This window comes from Sesamum indicum, linkage group LG1, assembly GCF_000512975.1.
Source record: "Sesamum indicum cultivar Zhongzhi No. 13 linkage group LG1, S_indicum_v1.0, whole genome shotgun sequence".
In the NCBI taxonomy this organism is placed as follows: Eukaryota; Viridiplantae; Streptophyta; class Magnoliopsida; order Lamiales; family Pedaliaceae; genus Sesamum; species Sesamum indicum.
In genome coordinates, this window is record NC_026145.1 from 17,055,412 (window position 1) to 17,081,459 (window position 26,048).

Genomic DNA, 26,048 nt, shown 5'->3' on the forward strand with positions numbered 1-26,048 from the left:
GGGGGGGGGGGGGGTTACATGGGGATGTGTGTGTCTGTGGTATCTGGAACTCTCGCTTGCTATTTGTCTTGCAAGCAAGTCATTAGTCGATCATAATAGTTGTTGAATTAGCTATTGTCATGCCTATGTGGTTCATACTTCATATGTATAAGTTCATTAATTTTTGGTAAATCTGATAGCTTATCCTCTATGCCTATTGAAGCTTTTATTTCTTTCCTGAGCAACTAAGCAACCATTCTGTGGCTCAACCTGAAATAAATCTATAGTATAGTACAGAAAAATTGATTACAAGTCTATGAGAACATGATGACATTGAGGTGGAACGTCCTTACTCCTTAGGGCTCAAACAGATGGTTCCTTCCAATTGGAAGGGGGAAAGGGGGGAGACTCCCAATTTAACTAAATATAACTCCTAATAAAGCTGGAACACAGGTCAAAAGTATGGAGAAAATCAATAGACCTGAAAAGATAGCAAACAGAGAATCTCCAACTTAGGCATTAATATCCAAATGGCAAATCTCACACAGCAGGGTTGGAACAAGGGGAAGAACCAAACTTACAGTGTATATGTCCCTTTCTGTTGCTGATGCAAAACAAGTTTTCACCAAGTCAATGGCTTCAGACTCTGAAAGAGGAGTTACCGCATCCTGCAATATTTACAGTTTTTACTTGGAGATGCTACAAGTTGAAGTAAAAGGATATAGCCAACAAGATTGTTGCCAAAATCACACCTTTGCAGGTAATAAGAGAGGACTTGGAGACTTCAGTTGGTTGTCCAAAAAAGGGGTGATAAGAGTAGCACCAGAGCCTTGAGAACTGTATCCCACCCTTTCATAAGATCCAACAGCATCATAAGTGAAGACACACCCCTTTCCTTCAGGATTTTCCCCATGTATAAGAACGAAACACGTCATGGATCAGGAAGATTTGGATTTAAACCCAACTCAAAAGAGGTGAAGCCTTACCTTCATTGTCAAGGCCACCCAGGACATTGAAAGCATAATAAGGGAAGAAACGCTTGTAGTACAGGGTATTAGAGAGCAGCTGGGCCATTGCAGGGCAGCTCATTTGTTTGTTATGCTGATGTTGATAGATCTAGAAATCGAATAATAGCAAAATATTTCAAGTACAATTCCAACAAAATAATACAACAAGTTAGATGGCATCGGAAGACTAGCAGTCCAAAGTCTCCATCAATGTCAAATCTCGCACCAAAGAGAAGTATAGTACTCGATCTGTAACCCCTCCCACTATACATGTGATCATACTATGACCCCTTAGAGTTAAGATACAGCGTTTTCCCCATTTAGCTGAAAGCCAAACATAACAATGCTTTGTATGTTACTATATATCTACAAACCAACTATAAATTCACAAACAAGTTTAAAAGACCAGACCCCTATTTAATATTAAAATGTGTGGAACTTTTAATTGATATGGTATTGTTATAGATAGATTATTTGGCAGAATTTACATATTATTATTGAGATATAAAAAGGACTAGAAAGGACGCCTAGGTGGTCAAATGCGCATGCACGTGCTCCAACCACCACTGCACCTCCTCTCTCAGTCACACAGCACACAAAGTTAGCATTTACACAGACGTGATTATGGAAGAAGTTAAACCACATTCTCAAACTAAATGCTTAAATAACTGACCAAGTGCCTGGCTGCCAAAACCTTTTGCAGAGCTCTGACGTCAGCCTGAAAACCTGAAGAGGCCATCACAGATTTGTCCGCTCTACATGGTTGGATAAACAAACGCATAAATTACAATACAGAAAAATATTTATAGTGAGAACTTTGAGGTGACAAGAAATTCATTTGAAAAATGTATCTATATGTCATAGCAAAACTTAGCTTAGGCAAAAAGTCTTTTCATAGCATCTCTAACATTCTTTTGCAACAAATGTTCGATCAAAAGTTTAAAAATCCAACTTTATACTTAGCTCAAGGGCACCATTAAGTTGAGTATCAAGCGAGGGTAGAAAAGGTAACAAGTTAGGAAACTGAATTTTACCATGTCTTTTCAAGCCCCGAGAATCATTTATGTGCTTCATTTGCATAATTCTTGCACAAAATTCACATCTTTCCTCTGTTCCTTTAAATCTAGCCATTACCCAAGCAGACTCCTACATTGATATTTAACTCAAAATCAACTCCTAACCCAACAAACTCGTTTCTATGTTTTTCCATATAAAAACTGGTACCTACCAATTGAACTATCTTTATGTACCAACTTCATATTTAGCAGCAGACTTCTATAAGCCATACACTAGATATCAATATGCCCTTCCTCCCTTAAATTCACACGAAAAAAACATAGCTAACCTAAAAACATACAGCAAAAATCAATAAAATAATATCGGGTAAAACTGAAAAACGACTGAGAAATAAATGTTTACAGCTGAATAATTTTGGAGTAATCGCGAGTAAGAATGTTGTAACCGGTGGACATTCGAGTGTCAGCCGCAATCACGCAGTAATTAGCTCCAGCAATTGCAACACACGTCCTACAGAAAGCAAACACGCACACACCATAATGAGTAAGAATCGGCATTAAATTTCAAATAGGGTGTATCTATTTTTCTATCCACAGAGATCGAACTAGGGTTGCCGCATACCCTCCATTGTTGTCATAAGGAGACCAATTTGCTTGCTGCTTCGTCATAGCTATCTTCAATCGTAGAAATACAAATCACGGAAAGTGATGGGGGCAAAGTTCGACTGAATAAAGATTGATATGGATTCTCTTTTGAGCTCTCTGGTACCTGTTCTCTCAAGAAACCCGGAAAATGCTTTTGAAGCTTCTATACGGCGTCGTCTTTGTGCAAATATACTATTCTTTTCTTGGAAGGACTTCAGCACAAATCTCGTGCTTATTAAAAAACCCGCTATATTGGTGAACAAGATAAATCGTTAAACCGCTTATGGTCTAAATCGTTACTCACGCACTACAACAAATCGCACAACACACAGAACAAGAACGAGGAAAGCAGCAGAGCCGAGAGAAGGGGAAAAAGTCAGCAATGGCGGATTTATTTGCATGGCTGATTTCCTTTTTTCTCGTCATAGCTGTTATCGGTATTATACTTTTTGAGGTAAATTTCGATATGATGTTTATGTTACTGTGCTCATGTCCATGGTTAGCTGTACTCTGTTTTTGCATCTGTTTTACTTCACTTTACTCATTGTATTCTGACTTGTTGATGTCTTAATGTTGTGTTCTGGATTCAAATTTCGTGCTTTCTACGAGAAAAAAAAAATTTAGTATTTACTTCTGTTTCATGGATTTGAAGCAAGGTAGTTTGTTAAACTTGGAACAGCGTAAAGAATTATGGGGAAAGGAATTGGGTGGGAACAAGTATGAACAATGAAGTAGAAATCTTGGCTTAGGGGCTTATGTACTGTCAAATTAAGGAGGTTTAAAGTGGTGTTTATTATATGATTTCAAGAGAAAGGTAAAATTAAGAGTCTGGAATTAAAGTTGTTCTAAAATTTATCTTTTATTTGGAATTAGTCCATCTGTTCATTTCCTTTATGTTTTGAGAAATTGATGCTGGAAATTGTTGTCTTGCAGCTAATGTGCTTGGCTGACCTTGAGTACGATTATATCAATCCATATGATTCAGCATCTAGAATCAATAAGGCTGTTTTGCCTGAGTTTGTTGTTCAAGGAGTTTTGTGCTTCCTCCATCTGATTACAGGACACTGGGTTATGTTTTTGCTGTGTGTTCCGTGTACATACTATAATGTAACACTGTAAGTTTTCTCCTTCTGGTTAGAATTACTACAAGACTATATTGTGGTTCAGTCTAAATTTTGAACAGTTATTTTCTAATGGAAATTCTTCTTGGAACCTGTCAACTCCGCCAAACGATGACATTTTAAATGTGGTCCATGTAACAAACAACAATTGACACTGCACTGTGAATGACTAACGGTGTCAAAGAAATTATGTGCAATATGATGAATATTCTTGGCTGGATAATTATTTATATACAGCAGTTACTATCAAAACTTTGCTTTTGCCTAATTGTTACTGGGAAGATCCCAGGGAATCATTTGTAGAACTTCTGTTAGAATGATAAAATGTCCACTGAGTTATATGCCAGCACTCAGATGAGAATCACATAATTGTAAATAAGATATATTCATTATAAATCGGAAAACCTACTTGGAGGAAATTGGATAAAATCAGGCATTTGTTGTGTATGATGTGTCTTTTTCCTGTGAATTTTCAGAATTGCATTATGTAAAGAATTGTCAATCAAAGAGATACTATGTAGCTGCATTGCAACTCATATTTGAAAATTGTTTGGAAAAATCAATTTTCCTTTTTGAACAGTATGAAAAGTTTCTGTTTTACTTTATCAAAATTTACATGAATAGAAGGTATATGTGATATTTCTTTTTATGAAGATATACTTCTGTAAAACCTAGGACTTATGAGGCAGTTAATGTATTTGCTCATAAATCTTAATTGGTGTTGGCAAGGAGATTTTTACTAAGTGATAGCTCAGAATAGCCAGTTCAGGTTAATATGAAAAGGTGGATCAACTTCAGTTTTTCTAGGAGCACAATAAAAACTTTTTTTGACATGAATAATTTTGGGATCGGCAAATTCTTTATTTCTTTAATTTCTGAGCCAGCTATTAAGCTTTTAGCAAGCACCTTTCTGAAGCAGACATGTGCTGGGCATAGGCAGAAAAATAAGAAACACATTGCGATCAAAGAGGTAGATGAGATGATGCATCCACTGGCTATCATGGTACAATTAAGCTCCTAAGTTTCCTATTCATGGTTTTGCTTTAGTTCAGACAGCCTAGTTAACCAAATCTGCAACGAATGTCAAGAAAACCATGAACATAAGTAGGAATCAATCTAGTCCAAGGCCTGGATATCAATCTTACATTCGGAAAATATGTGGACCTAAAGTGTCCTATCAGTGGGATTTTGTGTCCGTGGTCTGTCGAACTAGCATAAATTAGAAGCTAAGGTGTTAGCATTTCCATATGGTATATAAGAAATTGGTCCATTTATGCTATGTTGGAGGCAGAAGGCAATGTGTTCCCTTAAAGCTAAATATCCATTATTCAAGCAGTCATACTTCATTTTGTCCTGTCACAACGAGGTTTTCAGAAAAATCTGGGAGGCAAAATACAGTTCAAATACATGTTTCCAAGAAACTGAGATCCATGGAAATAGCAGTTTATTGATTAGAATTTTGAGAATAAGTGTATTTGGTTTGAGACCTCTGGAGTACTTATCCAATTGGCACTCTGATTGGTGAAATGGAATCCTAAAATGCCTTGAACTAATCAAAATTGAGCGAATTTTGATTTGATTTTAAACCAGGTTCTCTCCTGCACTTTGCTTTGATTGTTGTCTGAAAAAGCAGATAATTCTGAAAATGTCAAGGAATCTCTCAGGTAGTGCTCTCAAATAGAAGACAGAATAGCTTTTAATACTCTGTGTTCGATGGTTATATGTTGTGCCCTTATGGTATGAACTGAAACCAGGTGGTCATTATTTGGCTAAATCTTTGCTGCCTTTTCCCTTAGTACACTTATGAAGTAAGTTAAGTTTAATTAACATTTTAACTCGGCTTGATCTTTTCATAGCTCAATGCTAAATAAGTACCTGCATCTAAAATTCTTGGCCGGTTATATGGCTTGTTTTTTCTGTCAGAATCCAATGAACATAACTTACAGTCAACTTAAGTGTTAGTTTGTAAATTTTCCATTTTATTGGATTCTTAGTAGCTAAGTGGTGTTGAACTGTGATCAGTTATACTAGGAGGCGGCACTTGGTAGATGTAACTGAGATATTCAACCAGCTTCCTTGGGAGAAGAAGGTAAAATTGTACAAGCTAGGATACCTGGTCATCCTTCTGGCTTTGACAATTTTCTGGTGAGTACTTCAAATGTTTTGTATGATTTATTTTTCAGTTCAGGATGTTCCTTGTTTTGCTGATTTATATCATGACACCCTTTTCAGGATGATTTGGACCATTGTGGATGAATGAGCTCTCTGGTTTTGCACCTATTTGTTATACATTCTGTGAGCTCTTGTTTTTGTACATGGAAGTATTTCAATTCGCCTGGGCCCATTTGATGCTAAAAGAGATCAATTCCATTCTTCTAGAAGTAGAAGAACAATGTATCTTGTCCAATTCTTTTACTAGGGATGTTCTATACACTGACTGAAAACTATAATGAAACCTCATTTGGAGCCTAGGGGCTGGTAAAACATGTTGTAGGAACCAGAAGATAAACTAGGAAAACGAAGTGAGTACTTATAGAGCCAATGGAAAATCCAGTGTTTCTTCTCATACAACAGGAAGTAGCAAAACTGTTATCGAATGCAGTTGATTCTGTAGTTATCTTGGGTTCCAGTGAAAAAGGAAAGTTATTCACTTGTTGGTTTCATCTGTTGTGATGCTAAAACTACTACCTTCTAGATAATTCGGGGTATGTTGTGATGAAGCAAGTCACATAGAGATGAAATCAAACAGCAATGCTTATTTTGGTTGTGTGTTCCAGAAAGAAAAGGAGTGAAGAAACATGGCAATTTTTACAGGAAATTATCGCATTCCCAGCAAGTCAAATTTATGCTTCCGGGATTTGTAAGCATAATACCAAATTTATGAAGTGTTTTGGGTTTGTATTTTGTATCAATAGAAGGGAACAAAGCAGCACTGACGCTCTGTCTCTGTTTGCTTGAAGTTGAGGAAGAGAAGGAATGAAGTTGTCTTAGTTGTAGATTACTTTTGCCTTCTAGTATGGTCTGGCAAGGGATATAAGAGCCAGAAAAGGAATGTTCCAGTCTTCTGATCTTAGCAAGATTGTTTACGGGCAAGTAACATTGGAGGCCTAGTGTTTCCTGGTTGAATGAAGTGGAATACAAAGTTACAGATCACGTCATCGTATTTTTTATACCTGGAAAGACTTGGTGCAGCTTAGGTATATCTATCAATTTCAATAAGGTACTTGCCGTTGGAGCTGGGAATTCTTCCGTTTAGTCAGCATACAGTTAGTCTTTGGTTGCATTTCTCAATTGCTGTATTGAACTACAGTTCAGGTATGGAAGTTGAGATCTATCATCTATAGCACAAGTCTTGAATTGCGGCTGCGTTAGTGATGAACTGGGGATAGTCTTCATGACTTCTCTAGAATATAGCCACCAGCCACCCTAAGGTACCAGAATTCTTGCTTGCGAAGTTAAATTTTGAATCATTCTTGCGGAAAACATCCATCCAACTTGTGAATGATTGGTTTGTTTCGAATTATTTTAGCAAAGGCAAAGTATTAGTAGAGACAAGAAATAACATCTGGGATATACTAGAAACATTTTGAATAATCTCTCAGAGGTAGGACCTCCTAATTTTAATGCCGAGCCTTAGTCAATGTTTTATGTATTGATAACTACATAAAAGTTGCACTTCTCATACATATTTGTATATTCTAAGTTTTAGCCGAGCACGATTGTCATGACTCGTGGGCTGTCCAAATTTGGTGGCGAAAATGCGATGTTGACTGCGTGATCACATGGGCTGCCCCATGCCTGATTCAAGATGTGGTTTAGTATTAGTTTGACATTTTCTTTTCTTTGTATTCTTGTTTGTGGAGTTTAGATGTGTTTTTTTTTTTTTTTGTAATAAACTAGTTGTCGTTGCACACGGTCATCGTGAGCATATAAGAAAGAGCTGGCGCAAGAGACAAAGGGAAAAGAAGAAATTTGTGAAAAAAAAAAAAAGAAAGTGAGAAAGAAACAAGTTCATGAGGAAAAAAATTGTGGAGTGATTTGAGAGAAAAATGAGGTAGTGGGTTAAGAGGAAAAAACTTGTACTCGTAAACTTATTAAAAATCATTGAAATTATTATTTTAAATTAAAGGTAAGTTTAAGTATTCAAAAAATAGTAAGACAAAAAGAAATTATATTAGTATAAATATATGTTAGATTGAACTGATGCATCAGAGGATTACTTAAGAGTAGCTCTAGGCATAATTTCAAGGTGACGTAGATAGAAAAAGAAAAAAATAACGTTTTGTTTGATTTGTTGAGTAGATCAACAGGGACAGAATCATGATTTTAATCTTGGAGAGGAAAATGAGAAGAGTTTGATAAATTGTATGGAGCAATTTAATAATAGACAGGAGCTAAAATAATAAATTCGAAACTTGTAGGGAAGAATAGATTTTTGAGAAACTTGTGGGGTTAGAACTGCAATTTATTAATAAATTGACCAATTCCACTATCATATATAGCATTATATATTGTGATTTAACTCTGGGTTTGGAATTTAAATTAAACAAATTCCAATGGGCCCTTTATTTTTTTCCACGTTAGCAAACCCTGTGAATTGCCTATAATTATGACTGCTTGATCCTTGACTTGAAAATCGTTGTTCTTATCTCAGGAATGTCAGTAAATGTGACTAAATTTCAATAGTTTTCTGTTGTAATTTTGTCAAAAAATATTTAAAAAAAAAACACTTTAAATCATGACTTTAGGAGCTCATAAATTGTTGTTTGCTAATAATTCTATGACAACTGTTTCGCCAGTCATGTGATTTATTTTAAATGAACTCAACTTATGTCGAACTAGAATTTTCTTGTACATCAATAAATAACCCAATATTAAAACCTCAATAAATAGCCATTTTCAATTTGAGCTTCCTCTTACATGAAATATAATTATAGTGATCGTAAAATTAATTTACTCAAAAATAAAGGGAAATTTTAATTATTTATTTATTATGGATACATACTTACTCACTCGTTTATTATAATCTATAATTAAAAAAAATTATTTTTTTCACAAATTTCTTGCTTTATATTATAATTTTAAATTAAGATTTTTTTTTATATGTTCGTAAAAATTACGTGGAACGATAACTAATTATTAGAAAAGCAATGAATGGGTAGGCCAGGGGGCTTATCTAGGAAGATGGTGAGAGGAAGGGGGGAGGAGATAGGATGAGGAGCCGGCGGAGGGAGGAGATCCACTCACTCTCACATGCACCGCCCCGTCCAACACGTCCTTGTACTAATTTCTCAACCTTCCTTCATCCACCGCCTATTGCCTTATTGCCTATTGTTATTTCATTCAATTCCTCCCACTTCCGTCCTTGTCGTCCTTCCTTTTCTATTTTTTTTTTTTTCTTCATTTGCAACTAAGTCTTAAATCCACTATAGTTGAGGTTGAGATTTTGGAATGTCGTTTTTTCGTATATATAATATTTAATTTTTTTATTTATTTAAAATATATTAAAAATAATATTATAAATAAAAATAAAATATATAAATCAATATATTATATTAAAAATAAAAAAGAAGAAAGCAACAAAAAGAAGAGGAAGCTAATATATTCATTTATGTAAAATTTGAAAGTTAAATAAGTTAGTTATTTTATTGGTTGAAAAGTATCTTTGGCTTTATAAAAAATTAGTGAAGCAGTGTCATTAACCGTTGTTTGTGATTGTGAAAGGCTTTTCTTTTTATATGGAATAGATATAGATAAACTAACCGTTATGGCACGTTGTCCATTCGTGCATATAATAAATAATATTTTTACGTTTTAAAATATGTTATACATAAAATAAAAAATATAAACTTGACATATCATTTTTTAAAAAATAAATAAGTAAATAAAAAATTAATTTAGGAATATTATTGACATAAAAGATTGAGTGTCGTGGTGTCACAAATTGTTGTGTGTGACTGAAAAAAAAAATCTTTCTTTTTCATATTGGTATTAATAAATAATATAGATGAGAAAAGGAATTTGAGTAAGGATTTTAAAAAATATATAAGAAATATTTTTTACAATTCAAAAAATTAATATCACAGTATAAGTAATTTCTGTTTGTGGGAGTGCATTACCATTTGCCCTTATAAGTCAAACGGACAAAAATTCCCTTTCAAAATGAGGAAAATACACTAAAATCCAAGGATTCGCATTCCTTTTTTGGGTCGGGTCACACACCTGACTCGCAGGCTCCGACTCACATTAGTAACCCAAAATTTGGACTGTAAATCCTTTGACGACACCTCATGAGATATGGCGCCATGTGGACCAATCATGTATGGACACTTGGGCCTATAAATACTACTGTTTATATGCATTTATAGTATGTTACTCTCACGGTCTTTTCGACCTAATTTACTCCTCTAGATCGCTTGTGACCCTCTCACAACCTACAGTGACTTAAATATTGGAGGATTTTAGTTAGAGATCTACTAACTAACCTAACGATTTATTCTTTTCTTAGGAACTACATTACTGGGCGCGTGGAATGAGCTCGATCCGACCATAAGAGGGCTCACATCCATTTCAATCCAGATCAGCATATATATATATATATATATATAAATTGATTAATCCTATGATTCTATAGATGGATATTAAATTTTATCGAATTTGATCAAATTTAAATTAATTATTCAATAAATATATATTATATTTATTATATGATTATATTCTGAAGTCTTAACACCCTCTATCTCCTAATCATGGCATGGACTCTTAACTCAGAGGTTTTTAATTTCATTTTTCATTTTCTTTTTTTCTTTTCACGAAATTTATAAATAGGAGTTCATCTATTTTCTTTTCTTTTTTTCTTTTTTAATTGGGGTTGCGTGGAGCCAACACATTGATTATCATGCTCACACATTGATTATACTTTTAAGAAACGATTAATTAAGTATTTTAATCCGCTGTCATTTTTTTAATAAATCTATCACATGCATAATACGTGTAGCATCATAAATCTAGGTAATAAGCAGCTTCATTAATTTAATAATTAATCTTTAATGATTAATCTATAATCAAATAATAAGTATCATTATAAAAAAAAATATAGATAAAAGATCCAAATAGTACTATTTTTAATTTTTAAAATGAGTTCTTGAAGGTTCTCGACATTTTTATAATCAATATAATAAAAAAATTGTAGAAATTTTTAAAAGTTTCAAAAAATAAGTTAGACTTTTTTTTTTTTGCTTTTACTCTTTTATGAACTTATAAAATCCTCCAAGTTTTACTAAATATTTTATAAACTTTCAAGTATTTTATAAAATACTTTCAGAAGATTATTTCGTCTCTGAGAAAACTTTTATGAATTTATAGTAAAATGTAAATTTCATGAACAATTTGAAGGGAAAAAAATTGATTATAAGAATGATTCAAAGCGCACTCAATATATGTATATAATTTAAATTTTTATTATATTTATTTAATTGATAAAGTTGAAATTAGTTCCTGAGCGTAGAAAGTTGGGAAGTTTCGCAGAAATTTCCTAGGAAATAGAAAATAAGATGTAAGTTTAATCTGCAATTATTTATGATCTTGATGGTGATTTTTGCTACCATACATCATAATCGTCTAAAGTTTATGCGCGGTGTTGCTGGTGATGTTTCTTAATTTGCGTATCATCTCATCAATAAATTTAAATTGATATATCGTAGCAAAATTCCAACTGAACATCTCTCATTTGAATTGACATCGACATTATCTTAAAAGGCGATAACAATTTTCATTCAAATCGAATATAATTTAAGAAATTCATTTGCATAATACTTTCAATATATTTCTGAAAATTCGTAATTCTGATGGTAAGAAAGTGATGTGTTTGAGAGAAATGGGATAATTTTAATCCAAATTGAATTTCAATCGGAGTTGACAAGTATAATGTATGTACAATATAATTATTAATTATGATACAATTATTATTAAAATGATTTAATTTCGAGAAAAATGAAGTGAAGGTGGAGGCAAAAGCAGGGATAGAGGATTTATCTGGTTGAGTTGTCGTTTCAAGGAAATGAGTCACATGCGTCGTTAAAAGGGGGCCTGGAATTTATTGCATCCTTCTTTGTCTTTTCTCACTTTCCGCCAAGACTTGGGACTGGGGTCGGAAGACCCTCTCGCCCTGTCCTAAACTCCTGCATTTACATTTCTATAAATGTTATATCTTCAATAATTGTATAATTAGTCCCCCAGGGTCCTAAACACAAATTACGCTCATCATAAAATTATCTACGAATAAATTTAAAGTTATGATTTTGAATTCTATTAAACGGGTAGATATTTATTTAATTTTATGTGAGTATCTTTACTAAATTTTGTGAGTTTATTGTTATTTATTTTATTATTTTAGTTATAATAATTTAATTAATAAAATATTGATATAATTATATAATTACTATTTTTTAATACAAAAGACTACTACTATATTAGTTCTCTCTATATATATACATACACGATTTTAATCTATTTTTTGTGTCCCTTTTATGCAATACATGCGACACCTCACATGAGATTAGTACAGACAATGTTGTGATATTTTTGTGCAAAGTCTTGGTCGTCTCTTAATTATCAACATAGACTTATAAGTAATTTGAGGTGGTTGATTAGCGCTGGATGGACTCCACACTATCAATTTCGTCATGAATAAGTTTGTGTCATGAAAATAAATACACACCACAAATGTATTTTCGTTTGATCGTAATCATCTACATTAATCATAGTGACATATTCGATATACATATTTATTATTCTATTATCATTCAATAATTTAGTCGGTCATCACCTCACATAATTTTTTTTTTTTTAAAAAAAAAAAACAGGCATAAAGCATGATGTACTATGTCGGAATCATACTAAATAATTATTTTTTTTTTTAAATTTTATGTTACTGAAATCGATAGTAGGAGTTTAGCATAAAAAGCGGATGTGCACATTTTCCATTTTATGAATGCGCTTTTGTCCTTAAACTATTGCCAACTTGTAGTGATGGAGTCCAAGTCCTCCTCGTATTCAGTGTTACTTTTTGCCTTTGATGAATGGGTGCAGTGGGCATATCATCAGACATCACATGCATGGAGCTCCAATCCTTATTAATTTGATTTGTCCCAGAAAGTAACTTTTGGCCAAAGTCATTAGTCACGCAAAAACTATGGTGTAATTGCACAATCATGTCACACTCTATGGCCGCCACCATCCTGTCCTACTTCACTCACAGTTTCTAATTGTTAAAGAAACCATAAAATCTTCTAAGTGTTAATAAAATAATTCCTCACAGTTCGCACATAATTTTTGCGACCATTATTTCTTCTTAGAATAAAACAAAAATAATAAAATTAATTATACTTAAAATTTTTATTTAAAAATATTCTATTATATTTTTTTAATTAAATTTTAAATTTATACTTACACCCTTTCAAAAATTTACCGTTCACGTTGTTCTCATATAGTAATTTTGAATTTATAAAGAGAAGTATTGTAATGATGTTAACATCACTCCATGTATATATATCACTTTTACTCATTTATAAATACAAAAATATACATGAGAATGCTAAATAAATGGTAAAATTAAAAATATATGTTTTTTTTTTTTTTACTAAACTCATGCTTTTTTGGTTCGATCCCTAATAAAATAGAATCAAGTCTAAACAGAGAATTTACATGTGTAGGTATAATTTTAATTTCTTCGTAAAAAAAGGTAATTTTATATTTTTTTAAAAAAAGTGAATTCCTTACTTATTGTATGAATTACTGATTACAAAATCTTCTTGAAGAAATTCTCACGAATATTATTGCGTTATGGCTCACAAGTATAATGATGGGGCGGTGGTGGGTCGTTGACTTGGTAAAATAAATAAATATTTTTAAATATATACATATTGTTTGAATAATATATATATATATATATGTGCTTCGTTTTTACATTATCAAAAGAAAAGAGTTGTCTTTTGATGACGTGGAAAGCGAAAAGCACTGTAAGATTATCGGCGTATGAGCCTTTGTCAAGTTGCATGTGTATTTCCGTCCATAGCAAACGGGCCCGACGATCTCCCACGTGTTCCCACACTTTCCTCGCTTTTATTATTTATCTGCGGCGGAATACTGAATAAATAAATAAAAATCTTGGATGTTTAATTTTGATAAAGGATATATTACAGAAAAATTATTCTCAAATAAAATACTTATTTATTTATTTTTAAAGAGAACAAGGTTAATCGTTGAGTTTTGCTGTGGTGGGAGAGAGGAGAGGGGGATATAATTTCCATTTTTCTGAAATTAACATGAAATTTTAAGATATATACATATCTTAATTTTTGAAATCTGACTCAAACTAGATATGTATTTATTTTAAAATTTTAATATTCGACTCAAACGTAATATTTTAATTTTTAGAATATTTTTTTATCATTTTATTTGAAAGGGAATATTTAATAAATATAATGTACTCAATATTATAGTAGTGAATAATATAGAAAGGGCGACCAATTAGTTCATAATCCAAGGTTTAAAAAGTTTCACACAAACAAATAAGCATCGTAATGAATCTGTAATCCCCGGACACCATGGCTCGTGAGGTCGGCACAAAGTCTACTACTCTGCCACTAAGCTACTTTGCAGCAATTTGTCAGGATGACACCAGCCTTGACGTAATCGGATTACCTCAGCTCCGCTTGCATTTTCTGCCCAGTTCTGGAAAACTGTGCCTTGGTGACATCATTGGATATATCCGCGTTGACGTCAATGGTGGGATCGAGTGGTGAGCATTTATTGACGAACAATGCACATGATAACATGAAAATGCGCTCTTCATGAGCAATCGGTAATACAGGGACAGGTAGTATTTTCTTTTTTCTAGAAAAAGATCCTACTGTTTCCCATCAACCTCGATGTTTATTTAAGTATGAACACAAAGTGTTTGTTTTATTGTAGCATTGAGTTAAGGATAAATGTTAGTTGCTGATTGGAAGTAGAAGAACAGTGGCCCAGGTGCCCTTTTTCAATCTTTTACTATTCTTTCTATTCCTGTACACGCAGAATCACGCTTTACTGTGTGGGTGCTGATTGCTAGTTGAATTTCTGTTTCTTCTTTGTTGGTTTTGCGTTTTGGTGGTGTGTGTATTTTTACTCTAACATGTTAATTTTGCATGTTTGAGTTGGAACTAGGCCACTGAGGTGATGATGATTAATAGATTCATGCATGGATTGAGATATATATGATGAAACTATGAGAGTAATCAGGGAAAGTGTTTGCAGTTGTTTAAGTTGATCGTTTAGGGAAAAAAGTTAATGCTTTTTGTCTTTTCTTAACTTTCTCAAGTCAAGAGTCCAAAGTGCTCTCTCATGATCTTTGTATTATTATGTTAGAGGGCGATAAAGTTTTATCTTGAGCCACACCCTGTAGATTCCTCTCTTGTGAAGTGAGTTTTTAGTTTTTCCTTTCGGTTGTGAAGTACACAAGTCGAGTTCATGGATTTGCTTTTTATAATTAAAGTGTAAAGCACCGTCCATCGAATGCATGCTGGTAGATTTTGCTGTTGAGCAAAAAGCTTGGGAGGAGATGCTGTTCCCATTTCTTCATTAATTTCAAGGCTAAGTTTATGTGAACTTACCGCGGTGCAATACACATATCTGGAGATTAAATTTTGAAGCCAAAACATTTGTCAAATATGATATAAATGAGAATCTCTTCAAAAAGGAAGTACGATAAGCAGTGCGTGAAGTGATTTGGTCCTTAATGAAACAGAAGGCATTTTAGCAAGTTTTATGCTTAAATCCCGATTAGTATATTTGAACTCACCTAGATCTCTAGAATTTCTTGGCAATTCAACACTTTTTGTTTTTTTATAGAAAATTCTTAAGCAAAAGGGCCATATAAATGACTTATGACTGGGCTGTTTTTTCATTTTTAACCAAAACACTGGTGGTAGTGGTCTTTATTATATATTTGAACGAAAGAGAACCTTCTTTCTGCATTTAATTTTGCATGTTACTTTGCGTTTGTTGTCGGTATTTTCTGTTATCATCAATGGTTTATGCTGTAATACCAGTGTCCTATTTGTCAAACCTTTTTATCTACCTGTTGTACCTTACTAATTGGAAGAACAAAAGATAATAAGAAAGTGTTAATTCTTAGCCTTGAATTGTTCAGGCACCCAGCAATGTGGGAATTCCAGAGGCCATCTATGAAAGATCCAGTGGCCGATTTAGCTTCGCATTTTCCCTGTTATTCTTTGTATTTTCGTTCGTAGATTTCAGAAAGCTTCCATAACCTCAAACGGAGGCCACCCTCTGGACAGGTTTTTCCAGTTTCTTTAATAATAGTGAGAGACTGGGTTCCATGGAACCAAAGGTCATTAGTGGAATCCAGTTCTCAAGCCTCCCCAGCAGTTACATCCGTCCAGAATCTCAGAGGCCGAAACTGTCTGAAGTTGTGGAATGCGATAATGTTCCAATTGTTGACTTGGGTTGTGGAGATCGAAGCCTAATAATTAAACAAATTGGAGATGCCTGTCGAGAATATGGATTCTTCCAGGTTACTTCATTACCTCCAGCTTATATGTTGTTACTAAAAGCCCAATCCATACATATACTTTACTGGATATATCTTTGCTCTTTTAAATGTGTGGTATCAGGTGACAAATCATGGAGTTTCAAAGGAGGTGGTGGATAAAATCCTGGGAGTGGCTCATGAATTCTTTAGATTACCTGTGGAAGAGAAGATGAAATTGTACTCTGATGACCCTTCCAAAACTATGCGACTTTCCACGAGTTTTAATGTGAAGAAGGAGACTGTTCATAATTGGAGGGACTATCTCAGGCTTCATTGTTATCCGTTGGACAAATATGTGCCCGAGTGGCCTACTAATCCCTCTTCTTTCAAGTGAGTTACATTATTCGATGTTTGGCCCATACCGATGAACCAGCATTATTACGAATCATAGTGTTTTTTGGAAAACCATTTCCTTAGTAGTGGAAGCAAAGCAATAATGTAAATATTTTTGCATTTGTAGGGATATTGTAAGTAGTTACTGCATGGAAGTTCGACAACTTGGGTTCAGATTGCAGGAAGCCATATCAGAGAGCCTAGGATTGGATAAAGACAGCCTCAAGAATGTCTTAGGAGAGCAAGGGCAACACATGGCTATGAACTATTATCCTGCATGCCCAGAACCAGAGCTGACGTATGGATTACCAGCACATACAGATCCCAATGCCCTCACCATTCTCCTTCAAGATTTGCAAGTAGCTGGGCTTCAAGTTCTCAAGGACGGAAAATGGATGGCAATAAAACCTCAGCCGGATGCTTTTGTCATTAACATCGGTGATCAACTCCAGGTAAGTAATATATGTGGTTCTGTAAATTCAATTAACTGATAACATGAGAAAGTCCGTTTGAAGAACTGGTCTATTAACTTATTATACGGAACTGAAAATGAATAACATGGTTGTTTTTCCTGAGCACTCGAGACATTTTCTACTGGCCTCTCGACACAAAACAAACTCAACCAGTTCTTTGACAAAGGAAAAAAATGAGAAATTCTTTTTTGTATCTCCTGTTTCAACATATCTTCTGATGTTAAGAAGGGGAATTTAGTTGACCTTCACGGTAAAGGGCATTTTTTACCAGAAATCAGATAAGACAGGCCAAATATTGCAGTTTAAAATAACTTGCTTACTTTATTGAATTGTTATCATAACTAATATCTTTAGGCACTGAGCAACGGGAAGTACAAAAGCGTTTGGCATCGCGCTGTAGTAAATGCAGATAACGCAAGACTCTCAGTGGCTTCCTTCCTCTGCCCATGCGACAGCGCAAACATTAGTGCTCCAAAGGGACTCACAAGTGGAGAAGATGGAGCCGTTTATAGAGATTTCACATATGCTGAGTATTACAATAAGTTCTGGAGCAGGAACTTGGACCAGGAGCACTGTTTGGAACTATTCAAGAACTAGTATTGTTCGTCACTTAGACCATTAGATTACGCAGAATCTCTTTATTGATCTTCACCGATGATAATCCTACCGTCATTCTTTTTGAATTTGTCAAGCTTTCCAACTGCATTCGCTGTCGGGGAGAAAGCTGCAGCAGATGTTTAGCATAAAGCAGACGAATGGCAGTTTTAGTATCTCTAGTGTCTCAAATTTTTAGCTGTACTCGGTAATAATCCTTGTGATGCTGTTATTCTGCTGGGAGGCAGATGTTAAATTATATATGAACAATAGTATTACTGTAATTGTAGGTTTATGTTGTCCTTAATTCTTTCTTTTTTCTTTTTTTTTTTAACTTCAGTGGAGAGGCACGTTATTATTACGAGGGATAACTTACAGCCACATCAACTGAGATTTGATTAATTATAAATAAATATTTGTTGTTTGAAAATAAAAAAAAAACCTTTAATTTTTTTGGTACATTTCTTCAATTTTTCTTTAAATTTCAACAAGTGTAAAATAGTAATATCTACTTTACCATCTAGGAGCTACATATTTATTTTTCATTTAAGAATAATATTTGTAATTTTTTAAATAACTAAAGATATTTATAATTATGACAAATTTTGAAAAAATTAACTATAATGTACCCTTATTATGAATTGTGTTATGATAAAGGATAAAATATACTTTGCCCCCCTCAACTATACGTCATATAACAATTACCCCCTAAACTAGCAAATGTAACACTTAATTACTCCCTACAATTAAGCTTTCGGATAATATTGCACTCATATTATATATATATTTAGTTCAAAGAATTTTCTTTTAGTAATTTTGCAATTTAAGTTTAATTAAATTTCTTTAATTGAAAAAAATATCTATATATTTAGTAAGTTAAATAGTTCGATTTTTTTTATAGACTCAAAGTTAACTAATAAATGAGTACAATAAGTACACAAAAAATTTTCATGAAAATATTTTCTTAAGTTAGTAATAAAATTAAGTTTTTAACTATTTATTCTTTTGCATAAAAATGAATAATTAAATATCCATTTCTTTCACAAATTTTATTTAAAAATTATGATATGTTTATTCATTTTTTTCTAAAAATGTCTAACATTTGGTTAAGCATACATATATATATATATATCAATTTCTTTTAAGAGGCATATATAGGTTGTTGGTTAGATTATATTGTGTATCTATTATATATATACTCCATTTTTAATTTAAATTCTTCATTTATTAAAAAATAATTTGGTGATGATTTAATGTGCAAAATACTAAAATATATTAAAAATAATATAATTATTCAAGATACGAGGGACATTTTTGTTCAATCAAGATAGTAAATATTATACTTATTAATTTAAAGGATAAATATTACATGATGATGAAGAATTTAGGGGGAAAGTGTACTTTACCCTATGATAAATGTAATTGGAGGTAATGAGATTTTATGTGATTTGGGTGCTGCTCTCCTACAACTATTTATTTCCCTTCTTCTGGGTTTGTTACTTCTTAACATATAAGAAAAATGCAATCATTATAATTTTATTTTATAAAGGAGAATCAAAGCTGATTTCCTAACTATTATTTCAGAATTTGAAATTGATGTATGATAAATTGTAATGTGAGAGTTCATAATGAAGCAGCATGCTCCTCCAATTTATGGCATGCCACTTACAATATTTGTGTCCATTTATTAGCAACAATTTGGTCTTAATTATTACAAAAAATACTTTGATTACTTGATTTATTTCGGTAGTTGAAAATAACCCACTTGCAAATAGTTTATTGTGGTTAATTATTCAATTCCAAAATTTTGTGTTAGGATTTGGGTATGTAGCTAATATTAAAAGTGGGTGTGTGCATGTTTTTCAACGTAACGCCCACAATTGAATAATATTTATTTATTTCCAATATGAATTCATATGTATGTAGTTACAATGATGCAATAATTGTATGTCACTCTACCCACATATATTTTAATCTCGATGTAATAAAAAAATATTAGGTTAAGTTGAACTAATTATTTATATGGCATAATTATAAATACATTCTCATATTGAAAAATTACCAATACCCTTTGATTTTAATATTCGTCTAACAATTAGCCCAATTCATTAGTTTCAATTATATTTTCATCGATTGTATGTGGTGAACTAACTAAAATATCATTACGGGCTAAGAATTATAATTTATTTATTTTTAAAAATTTTGGACTAAATAGATAATTTTTTAAAATTTTCCATCCACCTCGTTCGATTTTTTATAATTTTTTTTAAAAGAAAAATACAGCAAAAGCAAAGTTGACAATTTTAAGTCTCCATCCAAAAATTACATTATTTCATTAATTAGTATAAAGATATTTATAATTATTCAAGCAATAAAAAGATATTATAATTATATCAAACTTTAGGAGAGCTCGTCGTGATTTATCCAAATTTTATTCCTATGAAGGTAATTTAATCCCCATAAGATATTTCTTTAATCAAGATTCTTTGGAATATTACTCAATCACTGTAGCGCAATCATCCATATGTGTATTATATGCGTTCATTGCTTTTAAACAAATCTTGTGTGGAGTCTCAATATTGTTGGAGCGTGGAGTTTCGTCCAAATGCAGCGATACCATACCCTACTAAAAACAGTCTTGATAGCAACCAATTTTGAGCAAACCGGAGATGTAATAAAATTTTCCAAATCTTATAACATCATGACAGTATAGGAACATTACATGAGATAAGGTGAGTATCAATACACAAATACAAATGAAATCAACCTCACATGTACATCATCACAATTAGCAAATGTTCAATAATTGAAAGAGTACCACTTCCAGAACAGCACATAATCTCCGAGGTCTCTTGCACATTTGTTTCCCAGATATACATAGTAACATTAGAAAATAATGATTTCCACGTAGGAGACTAGCCCTGTAAAGATATATTGATGTCTGCTTTAGACTTCCTCGACCTCTCTGCAGTTTGCATTGCTGCCCAACTAGTCGGGTTGTCAGAAATCGAGTAGCCCGGCCCTTGTACATTGTCGGAGCTCCTCTTCTCTGCATTGGAAGCTGCGGCACCATTTGGACCCAATGCATCGACTGTGAAGTGCTTCTTAGGTTTTAGCTCGTGAGGACTGCCCAATAGAAAACTCGCAACAACAACCTAGTGTAATTAGACAGACAGGTAAGGTAGGAGGAATAATAACCAGAAATTATGTGATGTATGACACAGTGGCCAACACTTACTCAAATAACGTCAAAAGGAGACTCAAGATTGGATGAGCACCGCAATATTTGTGATGACAAACATGGTTTCATGGGGGTCACTATGATTTTTCAAAATCAAAAGTTTCCATACTACGTACAAACCTTAGACTCCGTTTTAGAAATTGCAGAGGATGTCATCAGTCCTCTGGTGATTGTGTAGTAGTGGTGAAAGATAAAGATAATTGAAAAATGTACCTTCACAGGACTGGCAGCTAATGTCAATCCAGCAATTAAACCGCCCACAACACGACCATCGGCACCCGACAAAGTTATGGTCATCCTGCCCGATGTGCCAGATCTGGGGTCTGGCATCTCCATTGGTGTGAAGGATCCAGAAAAAGAAAGAATTTCAAAAAGACCCTAGAAGCAAATTATTCGAGGAAATCCTTCAGCCAACCAAAGATCAAAATGTTGGACAAGAATAGCAAATCTGATAAAAGAATGTGGGAAATTAAATGGTTTGCGATAACAGCCAGGTCATAAGGCAACCGGAGTTGTATTTAATTCAAAAAATCTAGCTGAAAGAAAATAACAGCGTATAGAGCATAATTTTGCCACCCCAGGTATAGTGGTGTGTCTTTTGTGCATTTTTAGATTGTGACCTTATCTGGATGTCTTCGCAAACTCAGAACAAAAATGTAGTTTGGATGAAAACAACTCATTCATTAACCATGCTTCACTGGCTATGGACATTCTTTCCTAACGAGATCACATCATCAATTACATATCAAGGTGTTCTAGGACTATCACATATTCTTGTAATCTATGTGCTTGTCTACAGACATGTAAAATGCATGTAATGGCAAAAAAATCTTGAAGTTAGTTCGCGCAGAAGAATCAGATTTATCACCTTAGGATCCATAAGAGGAGTCATTGGACTAAAATATTACCAAGTAATTTCAATATTTTGATTTTCTTTTGTAATGTATAAGAGCAATGAGGACATTGTTTTAATATACAGTCTTATCGTATACACTGTCTCCTTTGCTTGCAAAGAATAATGTAACTGTACTAGAAACTCAAAGATCAACAGCAGACCTCATAAGTCGTAATGCCCGCGGAGGAACTGGGATGTCGAATTGTTAGAGTTGACACCGTTCCACTACCAGATATTATGCAGACAGCTCGAGGCCCTTCTCGAGAGAACTCCATTATCTTTGTGGATATATCCTGAAAAACAAAGAAATTGGTTGGAATAGTTAATACTAAGGTAATTACATTGACACCCCTTAAGATTAGGTCCAAATACACAAACACCCTGTCCCTGTGCAAAACTGCACATCCACCCCCTAAGGGGGTGCTAGTGTAATGTATCTCAGCGATGCTTTTGCCTCTGAATAGGGGGTGTGATTGTAATTACAACTACAATCTTGTAATTTTGCAAATGGCAAGGGGTGTTTGTATATTTAGACCTAACCTCAGGTGATGTAACGTAATTTATGCTTAATAATGTTCACAACAAAGAATGCATTTTAACTACCAAAGCTTCATCTCAATCTTATCAGTGTACCTCGCCAGTATTGACGGTGATCACATGTGGCAAAAAACTTGAACCTGTAGAGCAATCAACCCAATCATCTGTAGAACAACATGAAGAAGGTATAAGATCTTTAATCATAGTATTGAATAGTTTTACTTATTCTTCTCCACCTTCTTGGTAAGAATCCAACCCAAGTGGAAACTTGAGATAATTTGAGGGCAGAAGTGCAAAGAAGAGAAGTTTATGCAGAAAACAAGTTAAATAAACATGAATAGTTGATAGAGTAAAATTGAGTACAGGAATCGAAAAACAAAGAGTTACGTTTATATCGAATTGTGTCTTCAGTAATTAGAGTTAATTATAGTTAAAAAAAAGATCACGAAGTCACGATACACAAGAATGGCGTACTTAGCTCTAAAATGAACATCTCAAATAAGTTATTGGCAATACACTTAAAACCTCCACAAGTTGAAACAAATTATGGGAATGATTTAATATTGCAGATGAAATATGATGGATAAAAACCTCTACGACAAACAAGGCCCTGGAAATCAAGTGCAAATCAAGTGCATTAAAGAAAGTAACTTTACTTTCAAAAGCTTGTGAAAACAAAACATTCCTGTCTTCTAACTGGTAACCAAGTTCCTCTCATGTCTACTCAAACTCAAATTGGTAATGGAAAGGGTGAATTGGAGTTCACTTTGATCTATGATCTCAATTATCAAAACTTATGCAAAGAGTCAAAACTACAACTTAGTGGATGTTCAGCAATAGTAAGTACTGATACTATCAAATAATCTTGACTATAATTTCAGACAAAATAGTCCATGTTGATTTGTAGAGTTTGCCATGAACATGTGTTGCAGCTGAAGAACCCCCTTTACCTGCAACGTGGAAAATAACCTTCAACTCTCATGCCATTCTCCAGAAAATTTGCTTATCCTCAAATTTTCAGATTAACAAATTTCCAATTAATATCAATCAATTGCATTATGCGCATTCAAGCCCAAACACAGTAGTGTTTCGAGAATCTACCAGAAAGTAGCAATCAATGACAATATAAAACAGAGCAAAAGTCAGTAAATAAATCTCCACTTACTAAATGTACTTCCCAATTCACAGAGGGCAGTCTTGAATTAAAATTTAGAAACAAGATATAATTCGATTACCTAATTTTTCCGTTCCAATTTTGCTCTTATGTTTTTTCTCAGAATTCATAGGCCGTGCAACATTCAGCTTATCCTCCTCCGTGTAGGCCTTGCCTGAGGCCGGTGGAGCTGAAGATGAAACTTGCACTGAAGAGAACGTCCTGCTTGATGATTCATCAGGTTTATACTTCCTAGGTCTGCCTCTCTTCTTCCTCTCAGAGCCTGGAGTCATCAACGGTGAACTCATTTGCGATGTTCCAAGTTCAGAATTCTCGATTCTTGGAGCCATATGATAGGTGGATGGAGCTCCAGGGGCGATTACTGTGACCCCAGAGGCCATTGCCTTTCCCGTATCCATGGCTCGTAGTTGTAGATTCTTAATGAACTAATGCCCAAAAACCTGATGTTCCTACAAAAATTCAATCCTATAAACTTAATTTGAACATAACATTACTCCATTAAGGTAAAAAAATGTATAAAATACAACAAATGTAGATATCTGTAATGAAACAATCAACAGCAGGTCAAAGATTTTTTCCCATTATTAGCTGAAATGAAAGCTAAAAAGATGGCACTGTCTCAACTCTTAGAAGTTAGAACCCAAATGTTCTAACATACCAACCATTCCAAAGAAAGAAAAGGATGATGGAATTATCAGAAAATGTGCTAAAATCTAATTCGCAAACTTCCATGAACAATCAGCATTGTCTTCAATGTACAAACTTCAGAGCTCAGACCTTCTCTACACTCGAGCCAGAGAAAAATTCAATCTTTTTCATGATCACAAGAAAAATATAACTGATGGTAAAAATTTCTTTAACTTGTACCCATTTCAGCCCATGCAAAACCCAGAAACACAAAAACAAAAATACAACAATAAACCGACAGTATCAACAGAATCAAATTCTTCTCATCTTGTAAACTTAGTATTTGTACCAAAAACTTAAGGTCAAGTAAACAGGAAGAAGACGTACACAGAGTCACACTGTACACTGCTGCCCACCTCCAATCACACTGTACTGCTACTGATAAATTCAAAGCAGTCAAGAAAAAATGAATACGAATTTGTCTAATCTTGCTTTCCTTAGAACACTGTAAAAAAAATAAAAAAAGTGTGGAATGGTGAACAAGAGAGAAAACAAAAGCCCAAGAACAGAAAATGAAATGTGATTAAGAAAAATTTTCAAGTCCGGTTCAGATATTCATCAAGATCTTGAAGAGCTTAATTGGAGGAGTAAAAATTAATTATTATTATTAATGGAAAAAGGTGAAAGCTTCTTTTGAATTTACAATTGACATATTGCAATTTTAAAAGGGAAAAAAAGAAAAGTTAATGTAGGGGAGGGGACCAGAAACTTAGAGTAGAATTCTTTTGTCAAACTTTTTCCCTTTTTCTGCTGACCTGCTCTCTGTCCTTTTGTTCAGATGTTGATTATAGGTGAGATGGAACAGAAACACCATCAAAGGTGGTGTTAATTACTAATCATGCCACTGATGTTGAAAATTTGTGGTATTTGGGTAATTAAGGTAATTAACTGTGATTAGGACAGCAAATGTAAGTGATTAGTTAGTTGTGTTTCCTTTTTTGGGAAGTGAAAGGTTATTACAAAATAGTGTTGACGGAAAATCTGACATGATGGATTAAACCCTCTCCTTAAAACTGTTATTAGTGGAAAACAAGACAATGTAATTCAACAGTTAAGTTAAAAGAGAAAGGGGCCCTACTCTGTTTTGATTGCAAGGTTTTATATGTATTGGGAAATTTTGTCTGGTTAAGAAATTGAAATTGCTATGGATTCTTGATATTACTCCATATTCTATATAAAATAACTGTTATAGCTATTTACTTATATATCTAATTACTCTTTTTTTTTTTTATGTTACTGACCTTTGAAGGTAGCTGATTGATACCGTTTTTTTTTTATTTAAATCTAATTTAATCGATTCTAAAATTATTAGATAACAAGTATATAAATATAAGTACATTATTTGTTGTATAATAGATTTTCAACTAAATTTAATTTAAATAAAAAAAAAATCATTGGTACAAAGTCCTTGTATGTATTTCGGGTCTGGATTCCATATATAATCAAATAATAAAAGTTTACTTTCTTGAGGATGATGCATAATTAATATTTTAATCCAACCAATTCTGGCATTTAGATGAAAAACCCACTTTGGTCGAGTAGGTGAGAAATAGGCCCATTTAGGATAGGGCGATTATACGCCAGCCCACCACACTAAATCAAGATATATTAATTTCAAACGTTCACGTTTTATAAAAGAAAGGAGCAAAGAAGCCAGAGTGACAGTGGTGTTGTCCGGAAAATCTTTGCTGACATTCAGACATATAAAGGAAAGAAGCCAATCAATACAGCTTCAGTTCAAAGTCACCTAA

At 33.4% G+C, this 26,048-nt stretch overlaps 4 protein-coding genes across 8 annotated transcripts in view; 2 read left to right on the forward strand and 2 right to left on the reverse strand.

Annotated features, from left to right (window-relative positions):
• LOC105171379 (proteasome subunit beta type-1) overlaps positions 1–2,816 on the reverse strand; it is a 3,549-nt gene extending 733 nt beyond the window's left edge. The window contains exons 1-6 of the mRNA XM_011092473.2: positions 2,625–2,816; positions 2,406–2,513; positions 1,660–1,741; positions 966–1,095; positions 732–874; positions 561–647 (exon numbers count right to left, since the gene is read on the reverse strand). Of these exons, the coding sequence (XP_011090775.1) occupies positions 561–647; positions 732–874; positions 966–1,095; positions 1,660–1,741; positions 2,406–2,513; positions 2,625–2,671 (597 nt within the window). The 5' untranslated portion in view covers positions 2,672–2,816. The remainder of the gene's footprint in view (positions 1–560; positions 648–731; positions 875–965; positions 1,096–1,659; positions 1,742–2,405; positions 2,514–2,624) is intronic.
• LOC105171371 (protein cornichon homolog 4-like) lies at positions 2,898–6,418 on the forward strand. Its single transcript, XM_011092462.2, has 4 exons — positions 2,898–3,101; positions 3,581–3,762; positions 5,791–5,913; positions 6,001–6,418. Exons 1-4 carry the CDS (start codon positions 3,030–3,032, stop codon positions 6,026–6,028), a joined length of 405 nt encoding a protein of 134 aa, XP_011090764.1. The 5' UTR covers positions 2,898–3,029; the 3' UTR covers positions 6,029–6,418.
• Positions 14,526–18,070, forward strand: LOC105171386 (protein DOWNY MILDEW RESISTANCE 6-like). 3 transcript variants are annotated; one of them, XM_011092495.2, is made up of 6 exons: positions 14,575–14,647; positions 14,743–14,799; positions 15,962–16,345; positions 16,446–16,693; positions 16,824–17,148; positions 17,524–18,070. In XM_011092495.2, the coding sequence occupies exons 3-6, from the start codon at positions 16,151–16,153 to the stop codon at positions 17,764–17,766; spliced, it is 1,011 nt and encodes a 336-aa protein (XP_011090797.1). In that variant the 5' UTR covers positions 14,575–14,647; positions 14,743–14,799; positions 15,962–16,150; the 3' UTR covers positions 17,767–18,070. The 3 variants fall into 3 exon arrangements, with proteins under 3 accessions (XP_020550824.1, XP_011090797.1, XP_011090789.1); XM_020695165.1 differs by lacking the exon at positions 14,743–14,799 and having other exon boundaries at positions 14,526–14,647; XM_011092487.2 differs by lacking the exon at positions 14,575–14,647 and having other exon boundaries at positions 14,663–14,799.
• Positions 20,434–24,819, reverse strand: LOC105171401 (AT-hook motif nuclear-localized protein 1). 3 transcript variants are annotated; one of them, XM_011092513.2, is made up of 6 exons: positions 24,625–24,819; positions 23,672–24,050; positions 22,533–22,600; positions 22,061–22,192; positions 21,218–21,382; positions 20,434–20,918 (listed from the first exon to the last, which is right to left on the reverse strand). In XM_011092513.2, exons 2-6 carry the CDS (start codon positions 24,006–24,008, stop codon positions 20,679–20,681), a joined length of 942 nt encoding a protein of 313 aa, XP_011090815.1. In that variant the 5' UTR covers positions 24,009–24,050; positions 24,625–24,819; the 3' UTR covers positions 20,434–20,678. The 3 variants fall into 3 exon arrangements, with proteins under 3 accessions (XP_011090815.1, XP_011090808.1, XP_020551232.1); XM_011092506.2 differs by having other exon boundaries at positions 23,672–24,059; XM_020695573.1 differs by lacking the exon at positions 24,625–24,819 and adding an exon at positions 24,478–24,543 and having other exon boundaries at positions 23,672–24,059.